At 32.4% G+C, this 12971-nt stretch overlaps 2 protein-coding genes across 2 annotated transcripts; one reads left to right on the forward strand and one right to left on the reverse strand.

Moving 5' to 3' along the window:
• Positions 1-2873: 2873 nt before the first annotated feature.
• LOC122196252 (protein DUF642 L-GALACTONO-1,4-LACTONE-RESPONSIVE GENE 2) lies at positions 2874-4339 on the forward strand. Its single transcript, XM_052767738.1, has 4 exons — positions 2874-2983; positions 3074-3598; positions 3664-4229; positions 4325-4339. Exons 1-4 carry the CDS (start codon positions 2923-2925, stop codon positions 4337-4339), a joined length of 1167 nt encoding a protein of 388 aa, XP_052623698.1. The 5' UTR covers positions 2874-2922.
• A 41-nt stretch (positions 4340-4380) lies between these two features.
• On the reverse strand, positions 4381-11671 carry LOC111902129 (ATP-dependent DNA helicase SRS2-like protein At4g25120). The gene is made up of 28 exons (XM_052767527.1): positions 11398-11671; positions 10413-11268; positions 10274-10315; positions 10020-10183; positions 9739-9943; positions 9593-9649; positions 9404-9509; positions 9175-9308; positions 9018-9092; positions 8783-8908; positions 8517-8642; positions 8354-8437; positions 8167-8280; positions 7969-8069; positions 7801-7867; positions 7654-7692; positions 7424-7513; positions 7118-7330; positions 6998-7036; positions 6833-6904; positions 6666-6752; positions 6530-6586; positions 6257-6453; positions 6075-6168; positions 5285-5335; positions 5123-5185; positions 4698-4820; positions 4381-4607 (listed from the first exon to the last, which is right to left on the reverse strand). The coding sequence occupies exons 1-28, from the start codon at positions 11538-11540 to the stop codon at positions 4518-4520; spliced, it is 3615 nt and encodes a 1204-aa protein (XP_052623487.1). The 5' UTR covers positions 11541-11671; the 3' UTR covers positions 4381-4517.
• Between the last annotated feature and the right edge of the window lie 1300 nt (positions 11672-12971).

Here is a 12971-nt window from a genome sequence, read left to right on the forward strand (position 1 = left end):
AATGGATGTAAGTTGCTAAAAAATTCTTAAAAAAATTATTAATTTTGCACAATTTTTACCTTATACATGGAAAACAGAGAAACAAAGAAAAAAATTTACAACATTTTATCTCATTACAAAATCTTAACAAAACCTATATATATATATATATATATATATATATATATATATATATATATATATATATATATATATATATATATATATATATATATATATATATATATATATATATATATATATAATTGTTTATTGCATTTTCAGGCTTGAAGCTAAAACCGGATGCAATTTTCAACATTACATTGTCATACATAGAAAAATCATTATTGAGTTGTGGAGTGAGTTTGAAGCAAATACCCAACATGCCATTTCCTGATCATAGATACATTCAAGAGTCCTACAATATGTTAATTCAAGAGTCCTACAATATGTTAATTCAAGATGAGCTTAACTTTGATCCTCCTATTCTTGAAGTTGAGCATCAAGACTTGCATTCTGAATTAAATGTCGAGCAAAAAAATGTTTATGAAACAATTGTGAATGTTGTTAACAACAAACAAGGGCATGTCTTTTTCCTTTATCGTTATGGAGGAACCGGAAAGACATTTGTTTGGAAGACCTTGTTTGTTGCTATTTGATCCAAATGTGAAATTGTTATCAACGTTGCTTCAAGTGGAATTGTAGCACTCTTGCTTTTGGTGGTAGGACAAATCATTCAAGATTTAATATATATCAATTAACTTAACAAGGATTCATTTTGTTCTATCGCGCCAGACGACAATCTTGTTGTACTACTGAACAAAGTGAGACTTATCATTTGGGATGAAGCTCTCATGATGCACCGTCATTGTTTTGAAGCATTTGATATGACACTTAGAGACATTATACATTTATCGGACATGCATAAATTGTTTGGAGGCAAGACCACTGTATTTGGAGGTGACTTTAGACAAATTCTTCTATTAATACAAAGAGTCAATCGTTCGGATATTGTGTAGGCATCATTGCATTCATCCAGATTATGAGATTATGGCGTGAATGTATAATTTTACGTTTAACAATAAACATGAGGCTTCAAGTTGGTTCTCCAACTAATGATTTGGATGAGACAAAATCATTTGTTGAATGGATTCTTAAAATGAGTAAATGTAATATTGGTGGTCCTAATGATGGTGAATCTCAAGTTGAATTTTCAGAAGACATTATCGTTCGCTCTACAGGAGACCATATCCCTTCAGTTGTATGCACAATTTATTCGTATTTTGAAAACCATATTGATGATCCTTCATATTTTCAAGATAAAGCTATTTTGGTCTCTACAAATGAAAACGTTGATGTTATCAATGACTACAAATTAGGATTGATGAAAGATGAAGGGAAAATGTATTTGAGTTCAAATTTTGTATGTGAGACAGAGTCGGCAGATTGTTTTGAGGAATCAACTTACTCTCCATACGTGTTTAATGCTTTTAAGGCATCCAGAATTTCCAACCATAAACTTACACTAAAAGCAGGTTTTTCAATCATGTTACTTGTAATATCGACCAAACAAAAGTCTATGCGATAGTATCAGGTTACAAATTGTTAGGCTTGGAAAACATGTCATTGAGGCACGAATTATAGACAGTAGATTCTTCAAAGAGACTAATTACATACCTCACCTGTAGTTGATTCCGTCTGATAAAAGAATCCCCTTTCGTTTTCAGCGGAGGCAATTCCTATAATTGTTTGTTTTGCTATGACCCTTAACAAAAGTCAAAGACAATCATTATTAAGAGTTGGATTGTACTTACGTAAACTCATCTTCACACATGGTAAGTTATATGTAGTTGTTTCTCGCGTCATAAGCAAAAAAAGTTTGAAGGTACTTATATGTGATCAGGAAGGTCATCCAACTAATAAAACAAAAAATGTTGCTGGAAAGTGGTTTTTCAACGATTATAGATATTCAAACATTTCATTTTAAGTTTTCGACATTTTAATATAACTAGTAACGCGAACTCTGTTTATGATGCTACTTGATCTTTCTTTTTTTAATTTATTGTGTATATTTTTTTATGACTTTATATGTTTTTTTTATACATTCCCCAGTGTTTCACACGAGTCATAATCTAGTTTTGATATTATATTTGGTTCACGAAGCCTAATCGGATAATCCACCAAAGACACATTTCCGATTTACATATGAAAAAGAAAACAACGTTATCGGAAAGTATATGGAAATTTCAAAAAATTTAAAGAGATCCAATATTAGTGAAATCTGAGGCTTTATAGTCACACATCCAAAAATGGATACAATAATTTTAAGTTTAAAATAGTTGGTAGCAGATTTCCGGAAAAACCGTTCAGCAACTTAAGCCGACTTGAAGAACTCTTCAGGTAGCATGGTTGCCAAAGGATGCGCGGCCGAGCAATCAGTGGGACCACCACCAAGGCCCATACCTCTTGATCCTTATCATTCGTCGTGTTCGGGATCAAACTTGTCTTAGAGAATTGTACATATGCATCACCTAACTTATATTATATCATAATTTGAGTCCTTCTTGGCACCCATGTTAATTTCAACTATACAAAATAGAGGGTGACAAAAGAGCGAACGATAATGTCTTCTGAAAATTCATATTCCATGTAATTAAATAACACATGATCACATATACTTTAACTAACATGAATAGTCAATGGTTAGTCTTCTGCTAGTGATTCTCTCTTATTTCGAAATGTTACGAAACCCATGATCTTACTTCATCGACCATTGACTTCATATAAAAGCAAATCTTTTGAAAACCAAATCATGGTACACGTTGACAAAAGAGTTGACTTTGCATCTTCATATACAATATGTTCGATCATTTCCCCTAAATTCATAGCTAACCTCTTGCCATTTTCCTTAATCTATATGCAACCCACTCTCTTTCAATAGCAATGGCTCTCATGAATCTCATCTTTATATTGCTCTTCTTGGTATCACTAGTGTATTCTAAAGGTACGTTCTTATCTATTTTGACCAAATCATTGCTTTTTTTTTTATATTATCTCCAATTCTAATGATTTAATCTTTCATATAACTAAGCAGTTACACTTGAGAATTCTGGTTTTGAATCTCCACCAACAAATCTAACCACAAACTCTACCTCCCAATTCATACTCCTCGATCCCAAAACCAACCGTATCCCCGGTTGGTCATTCAACGGTACAGTTTGGTACGTGACAGCTGGCGAAAACGTTTCTCTACCCGGAAACGGTCATGGAGTGCAATTAGGTCCAAACGGTATGATTAACCAAACATTCAAACAGGATGGAAATTACTATTATGTCCTCACCTTTACACTTGCTCCAAGCAGCCCCGATTGTGCTAACTCCACTTCTGTAAATGTTTCGGGCCCTACTGCTTCTGAAGTATTCTTCTTCAGAGAATCATTAGGGACCGAAATGTGGCAAACCTATGCTTATTCGTTATGGAACCAAATGGGTCTTATGAGCCTACAAATTCAAAGTACATCAACAAGTAATAGTAATAGTAATAGTAATAATATAACTTGTTGGCCTATTGTCGACACTATTCTCGTTACCGGGATCGATAGTCCATGGTGGTATTCAGGTATGTCGTTAATTGCAAAATATTTTTTATAAGTATTTCAAATATTTAATTAATTTTTTTAACAGATAATGGGTTTGCAAATAATGGATTCGAAGTGGGACCAGCCTTTATCGGGAACTCCTCTCAAGGAGTCCTACTTGAGGCTGATTCAAGCTATCCTGAAAGTTCAATCCAATCTCCGCTCCAACATTGGAGCATTTTAGGTATAGTAAAATATCTCGACTCGAAACACTATGCAGTCCCACGTGGAGGTCGAGCAGTTGAGTTGGTTTCTGGTAATCCATCGGGAATCGTGTCAGATGTAGGCTTTCTGAAAGACAGGCAAGTTACTATTGATTTCATCATGGGTGATGCCAATGACTCGTGTGTTGGGGATTTCTTAGTGTTTTTGCAAGTTGGAGACACGATGATATGGAACTTTACAATGAGAAGCATTGGTGTTGGATCAAGAGAAGCACATTCCGTGACTTTCAAGGCAAATTTTAGCAACACTGAACAGGTTCTGATAAGTTTTACAAGCTTTAACGAGACTCAAAACAGTAACAACGTGTTATGTGGGCCTGTGATTGATAGCACAGTGCTTCGGTTTTCTGATGGATTACATTCAAAAGCACATAAGCATATCGGATCGGTGACTTTTAGCTTTGTTTTGGCAATGACATTTCTTATTTTCATGTAAAGTTCGCTTGTAAAATTTATTTTCTTTCATTTTCGATCATTATGTAGGAATTTCGCCTTTAATTGTTGGTACAATTTCTATAATCTAACATGTAAAACAAAACTTTGCGTAAACTATATATTTTTACATGCAATTTGCATAAAATCAAACGAAAAATCACGTTAATTCATTCAACCCAACAACGCTTATATAATTATACCATAATAAAGCAACATGCTTTAATGACTTGTACAAATCATGCTACAATGACTTGTACTGTTCGATTAAACGTGATGCATGGAGACGAGAAGTTGGGACTGTGGTGCATCCTAAACTCTGTAGGAATGCAATCTGTCGACATATTGCAAAAAAAAAAAAAAAAAAAGGATCAATTCTTTTTAACTTAATACAGATAGAACAACTTAATGGAGAAATAGTCACCTGCTTAGAGGTAGGATCAGATGTATCCATTGCGGTTTCAATCCTTAACTTTTGAAAATGTTCTTGTTTTTCCCTTGTAATATATGCACGCTTGTCTGCAGGAATTTCTAGCCATTGTAGAATCTGATGATGAAGAGGAACAGAATTCATATTAGACATAATTTGAGTTAGTTACATTTTTGGTCCTTGAGTATAGTTGATTTTTTCAATTGGTTCCAAAAGATTTCTATTATAATTTTGGTTGTTATCATTCGAGTTTTTGTAACATTTTTGGTCCGAGTACTTGGACCTAAAACGTTATAAAAACCTCAAATATGGACCAAAATTGAAAAAATCAAGCATACTTGAGGACTAAAAATGTAATCTACTTTAATAATTTTAATATGAAATATAGTGAATATGAATATGATGATTTTAAAACCTACATTTTCAGCATACTGGAATGCTTCATTGGTCTTCAAGCATGACTTCAGTGACCGAAGAACATCCTAGTAAATTAACATGCAAAAGAAATAAATTTTACAATTAACATTTAGTTCCATAGTTTAGAAATATATGTTTGTTATTTTTTAAAAGAAAAGTGTCACCTTTTGTGCAGATTTCTTTGCACTAAGTCGTTCATCAATGACAAAGGCAACCTATTAATTAAAAGAAAACCAAAGAATCAGATTCTAGCCATGGCATCATAATCAGAAGAGTAAATTACAAGAATGGTCCTTGTGCTTTACCAAAAATCCCAGGTTTGGTCCATTTTATGAAATTTTACAAATATCGTCCCAAGTTTGATTTTTGTTGCAGTACTGGTCCCCAACAAATGTGAAACAACTTTTGTGCTATTATGTAATTTCTTGTACCTTTTAATACGTATTAATTAAAGTTCAACTGAATTACATTTTGGTCGATGAGTATATTTGACTTCAACATTGCTCCCAAAAAGTTTCTCTTGCAACTTTTGTTATGTTTTTTGTCCTTGTTTCAAGAAAATGACTATTTTTGGGACTCAACGACCAAAAATGTTACAAAAACTTCAAATAATAACCAAAAGTGCAAAACAAACCTTTTTGGAACCGAAACCTCAAAAATTAGATAAACTTGGGGACCAAAAATGTAATTTACTCTTAAAGTTATGAACAAGTAATGAAAAAAAGTAAAAGAAATTACATAAGAGCACAAAAGTCATTTCACATTCAACGCCACCACAAAATCAAACTTAGGGTCTGACATTAAAGAAATTTCAAGAAATGGACCAAACTTGCAATTTTGAGTAAAGCACAGGGACCATTCTTGTACTTTACTAAATCAGACTTAAATACGAAACTTTAAAAGATATTAGGGTAAAATGGTAAAAATATACAGAAAAAAAAAAAAAAAAGTAACCTTGTTAAGCAACCTCTTTGGTTCCTTGAATGCTGCTTTTTTGGCCCATTGATGGAATAAATGTGAAACATATGCACGTTCTTCACTGCTGAATCTATTTGATCAATAAAACATATAATTCAAATTATGTTAATTTCAACACTTTGATACTGAAACTAATAATATAAAGAACACATTCTGACCTTTTTAAGAAATCATTGCCATTGCATGGAAAGATAATTTCACTTGATTCTTTGGAATCTTGATCGAATAAATTACTGTTTGTTTCATCAGTCTCCGGTTTTACTTTTACTTTTACCAGATCATCAGTAAAACCAGAGTTTTTATTTGGAATATTCTCCTGCTTCTTCCCTTGTAAATAAACAGAACTAGACTCGTCCTATAAAAAAAAGTCAAAGTCAGATTGACTTTTATTATGATGTAAAATTAAAAATTGTAGTTATACTTATACACACCTGAATTTCTAGAAGATGGGTTGGAATTTCTTTGAGGAAACGTGAAGGTCGAAGAATCTGAAAGAAAAATATAAAAATTATAAATATATATGTAAAGAATGAATGAATAATTGATTTTTGTTAATTGTTATACCACCTGCCAATTTGAATCCATAGTGACATAAAGAATAAAAAGCTTCTTTCTTGCCCGAGTTAATGCCACATATAGTAAACGTCTTTCCTCCTATCATTTATTCACAGAAGATAAATACAGATTTAACCCCTGATTAAAATGTAAAAAAAAAAAATTAATATCAAACTTACCTCAAGGGAGGCACATTTATCTATCGTGACACCGTTATATTCATGCAAAAGGGGTATTTCAGATTCGTTTGCCTAAAATATTTATTGATCCATGAGAAGTTAAAAGTTTTTATTATAAAAATAAAAATCCACATATAAAAGTTTATTTACAGAATTACAGTGTACCTTTACTATGAAGACAGTGTCCCACTCCAATCCTTTTGACTGCAAGTAATAATCAGATAATAAAATTAAATAATTGAATATATTTATTTACTTCAGATTATGACTTATGTATATATATACCTGATGAATGGTAGTAAGAGTAACAGCATGATCATTATCATGTCGCCTCACACGAAAATTTTCTGTTTCTCTTTCAGATATAAAATCTATAAAAGATTTAAGTACATTTACACACCCTTTTTCTTTTTCTTTTTCTTCTTTATCTTTTTCATCTAAATCAAAGTCGTATGATTTTAAAAACTCAGAGACATCATCTAGTAAATATTGGAGAACCTGTATAAACAGTAAAAAAAAATTATTTATCTAATCAACTTTTTATATAAAATATAAAATATATGTTTATGTAGTGAAAAAGACTTGACTTACTGATCTAAGATCATGCTCTTCATTTAGCAACTTCCCTCCATCAACATCAAGAACAGCTCGTTGCTCAAGAACATACTTCTGTAATATATATATATATATATATATATATATATATATATATATATATATATATATATATATATATATATATATATATATATATATTACTATATGCAATTATTAACATTTAAACAATATTTAAAAAGATGATAGATATACCTGAGGTATCAGTTGGCTACTGATGTGATGACAGCTGAAATGGATTGTTCCTGTAAATGTAAATGTAATCATAATTTTTTTTTTTTTTATCATGAGAGATATAAAGTTTATTAGTTTGGTAAAAATTAAATAATTTTTTTTACAATAATTAAATTTACCCTGTGAACAAGCTTTGAAATCATGTCTAAAGTAACCAACACCTTTCGTCCTTGAGTGAGGTGACTCCTAAAATGAAAGAAGGAATTAAGTTAAAAAAAGGAAAATGTTAATAAAAATTACTTCATAATCACAAGCATATAACTTTTTTAAATTTTAATGCATCATACCTTTTGAAGACACCAGAAATCTTTGCACTAAATATATCAGAAGCAGCAGATATGAAGCTGCATTTTCTTACAGTTGAAACTTTATTAATATGATCAATCACCTACAAAGAGAAAAAAAAGTGAAGAAGTTTTATTATTTATAAACTCATGATGACATCAGCATAATGCTACTATAATTTATTATTTATAGTTTTATACCTTCTTTTTTTCATCTTTTTCAAGAGGCAACAGGGCCTTAAATACTCGCCTATATGACCCATCATCACATGCCACCAATGTTGTTCTAAGCATAGATATAATAGCCCTTACCACCTGTCAATTTTCCATCAGTAACTAAAGGGTAAAACGGTAAATGTATCAAAAAAAATTGGATATAGGATTTGACCTTTTTTCTATAAAAAGCAACTCCATGAACATTGAATGGAATTTTTCTTTCACGAAAAGCTGTTTGGAACACTTTACCTGAAACCTGTTACATAGAATGTAACTTATAACAAAGAATAAAGAAAAAAAAAATATTTTTAAAAAAATGTGGTTGACCAGTTGACCTGTCTCCTGTAAAGAACAGCTATCTCTCCAAAACTGCCTTTGATAGATGAAGAAGTGAGTTCTAATATTTTGTCAACAACAAATGAACATTGTGCATCCTCATTACAACATTCTTTGACACTAATCTGAGTGAATAATCTTATAATCAAAATCATGCAAATCAAATATATATATATATATATATATATATATATATATATATATATATATATATATATATATATAATATTTCATACACAGTTTATAAAAATAACAAGTTAGTTACCTTAGAACCAGAAGAATTATCAGTCAAAACCTTATTTAACTGACATCTTTTTGAATTATTTTGTATAAGAAATGATGCAGCATCAACTATACAACGGGTAGAACGGTAATTCTTATTTAATCTGACCTGAAATAAAGCAATGTAAAGAACATCAAGAAGTATTTTTTACTTTCTCCACAATTTGCACACAAAAAAAACAATAATGATTATGTAAGTGCTAATCAAACATTCAAACCTCCTTGTGAGGTTGAAAATCTTTGCGAAATGACTTGAATCCGCTTACATTAGCACCATTGAAACTGAAGATCGACTGCATCATGATTTATAAATCATAAACTCAATGTATTATTATTATTATTATTAATAGAATCTAGATAGGATTATATAATTACCTGATCCTCATCTCCAACAATAGTTATGCGTTTATGTGATGCAAGAAGTTTTAATAAATCATATTGCATGCTACTTGTGTCTTGAAACTCATCTACTACAATAGCTTGCCATGATTCTTGACACTCCTTGAAAACTTCAAGTGATATAATTATATAAAACCAATAAATGTCAAAAAATGAGAAGCTTCAGTGCTTAACTTTAATAAAAAAACAAATATATGAGTCTAACCTTCAGGGAAATCAGTAAGCAGCTTGACGGAGTAGATAATTAAGTCATGATAATCCAAAGCATTACATGATTGTAATATTTCCTCATATTTTGTAAGAATTGCAGCCTGATACAGATTCTCATATCAGAATAATACTTCAGAAGCTAATAAATTAAGAAACTAGAATATCCAATTCAAAGTCATCTTACTCCAATTGCATTTCCTGAATTCTTACAATCTTCATAACTTTTTCCTGAAGCTTTAGCCTGAAAAAAGAACATTGTTTAAGGCTAACAGATGATTCGTGTGTCAGAAAAAAAAACAAAGAAAACTCAAATGACATAAGTTGACTTACTTGAGCCACAAACTTCATCCACTTCTTTGACTTTTCTCTGAAGTCTTCAGGGCAGCTTTTAATGACATTAGACTCCTCACAAAGTTTGTCATCAGAATCTGAAATCTTTATTTTATTTCCACTCTCTGAGAGACGAACAGCTTCAATCACTGCTTTTCTTTGTTGCCCCTGTCCATACACCAAAAACTCTGGTGTTCGACCTACCCTATAACATGGGCAATATAGTCATTAGTCAATATGGTTATATGAAAAATAAATGAGAAAGATTTACTTTTACATACTTCTCAGCATGTAATCGACACAGTTGCAATGAGAATGAATGAAAGGTGCTGATCATGAGCTCCTTTGCTGTTGCCTTTCCAGCCACTGCTGCAATCCTGTCCCTCATTTCTGAAGCAGCTGCTGTGGTGAATGTCATAGCCAATATGTTGGATGCTTCAATCCCCTGAATTTGGTTTTTTGAACAAAAGAAACACATGTAAAAACTTGTAGCTCTCAATCACAATGACAAAATGACAAAAGAAAAAGTTAGTACCTTGTGAAGAAGCATTAAAACTCGCCCAACCATGGTGGATGTCTGACAATAGAAAGAAATAGGAGAATATGTAAGAATTAAGAAAGGTTTAAACAAGAGGAAGAGAGTGGTAAATAGTGAAAGAGTTGAGAAATACAACCTTACCACTTCCGGGACCCGCAACAATCATTAAAGGTATTGAAATGTCACTGGAGGCTGCTTCACGTTGCTTATCATTTAAAGACTGCATATATTTTGCATACTCTGTAGGCATGCCTTTAATTATCAAAGCCTCAGAATTTTCCTCCAAGATATTATCAGTTTTGAAGTTCTCTAGCCCAACAGGACTCAAGTTGGATTTAAGTTCATAGTTGTTCTTTTCAGCATGTGCTTTCTTCAACTGAATGTCACAGCTAGACTCCTCGGTTACTATCTTGGACTTTGTCTCAGACTCACATATCTCATCGATTTCAGCAAGAATGGAATCATCAAAATCTTCATAAAAAATAGTGGGCATTATTGTGGAGATCTCTTGAAGACTATAACATGTCTGTTGCCTCACTGGAGTTACGGATGAAGTTGCATTACAATCTACAGGTCTGATTGGAGTTTTGAATGAATCTAAGCTTGGTTTATTCTCATTTGGGTTATGAGAGCCTTGGTTGAAGTCAAATCTACTCATGGGAACTCCCTTGGCACATGAGCTCCCATTACAATTTATTTGTCTGACTGGAGTTTGAAATGAAGTTTCACTATAATTTATTTGTCGGATTGGAGTCTGAAACGAAGTGAGAGGCTTTTCATTCTCATCTGGCAAACCCCTCGTCCTGGCAAACAAGCCACCATTACTTTTATCAACAGAAGGCACCTTGAAATGCGAACTGCTGAGACACCCGCTCTGATTTAACTTAAGATCCCTAAATGGAGTGGGAGTGTTCACTGAAATGTCTGCAAGAGGCAGTCTATTGACACTGCTAACAACCGGTGGAGTTTCAATCCCCTTCACAACCCCGATTCTACAGAACAAATAAAACAGAAACTGTAAACAAACTTCACCTAATATACAATCGGGAAAAAAAACTGCAAAAATCAATATTATTTTTGATGTTAAATCGAAGCCTAGAAGAATGGATTAAAGGTTTTACTTTCGAGGAAAAGAATTGGAGGCCATGGAGGCATCTCGGGGGCGTTTGCGATCAAGAAGAGCCTTCGCAGCTCTGAAATTTGCGGAAATTCGAGCCTTTTGTTCATCTGATAGTTGTCCTACACCGATATTTTCTTTGTTCATCGTCTTGGGAGTTCGGATAGGATCCAAATGCGAGCTCCGTGAAGACGTTTTAGGGAAAATTTGATCTGATATATGAATCGATCATCTAAAACGGCGTAAGTGGAGGTTTGTGCCCCGTTGCGGTGGTTCCCTCCTTTGTTGTTGCGTTCAAACTTCAAAGTTCAAACATGTCCTTTTTGTTGGGGGCTTCGGGTCGAGATTCAGTTCGGGTAGACCCGTTTAAAGACGATGATTTATTTTTATTTATTTATTTATTTTGTCAAAAAGTTAGGAGTAAATTACACATAAGTATGTGCCGTGGTGTAGTAAAAATTATTAAAAAAATGAGTAATGTAAACCTTATAAATGATTACTTTTTTTTTAAATAACTACATTCCCTGGAACATCTTGTTCCGGAGAGCTTTCTAGAATTCTCGAGTACGGTTTCGGAATACAGTTTCCTAGCTTTTTTTTTTATGTGTAACATGTGGTTTTTCTTTTATCGTAAGTTTTCGTTTTATATAATGTATAGGTTTTGCTTTTATAAAATGTTTATATTTTGTTTTTATAAAATGTATACCTTTTGGTTTTATCAAATATAAAAAGCAATTAAAATCAACAAACAACTAATAAAAAATAAACAAAATAAATGATGTGTCTATAGGTGGTATTATAAATACGATATTTAAATTATCTTTGCCATTGTACCTTAAAATTTCCGTTGATTGTTTTCGATAACCCAAAGCCAATGGACCGATTTTACCCTCTATAGAAATCGATTTTCCGGTGGTTAACACCTCAAAGAACCAACACAAAAACACCTCACAATTCTTTCTGCTATCAATCTATTGTGATACGTCTGGGGCCTTTTTCAGGGTCATCTTGAAGCTCTCAAGTATGATTGAATTAGTTGGTTCGGTACCACATTAGTTGATTCTCACTAGCAATTTGTTGATGTGGACTCTTAGACCTATACACCAATCATAATTTTCCGAACAGTAGCCGCCCTTCTAATGACTATCGTATATAGTCATTGTGTCTTCAAATCCAAACCCAAAAATCAATGAGTTTGTGGTATGTTAATTGGGATGTAAAGCTACAAAAAAAATGTTAGAAATAATTAATTAGTATATAAATACTCAGATAATGTAATCCAAACAAAATTCTACCGTATCACACTCTGCTCGGGCTGGGTAAATGGATCCGTCAGCCATGTCACTCAATTCATATGCATCGGTGTTGAAAGCTGACGACACCACCGAGCATCATCCGCTCTATGCTCTAGCAGCAATGAGATCCACATCATGAGGTGTTGTCAATTAATTTTTTTTTGCAGTAAATTAAGTATTATTATTAGAAGCGTAGTATGTAATAATCAAATAATTATATTACTTACATCACATGACAACCATCCTCCATGACTATCCACATATAACCATGTCCAAAACTCAA

This window comes from Lactuca sativa, chromosome 9, assembly GCF_002870075.4.
Source record: "Lactuca sativa cultivar Salinas chromosome 9, Lsat_Salinas_v11, whole genome shotgun sequence".
Taxonomy (NCBI): Eukaryota; Viridiplantae; Streptophyta; class Magnoliopsida; order Asterales; family Asteraceae; genus Lactuca; species Lactuca sativa.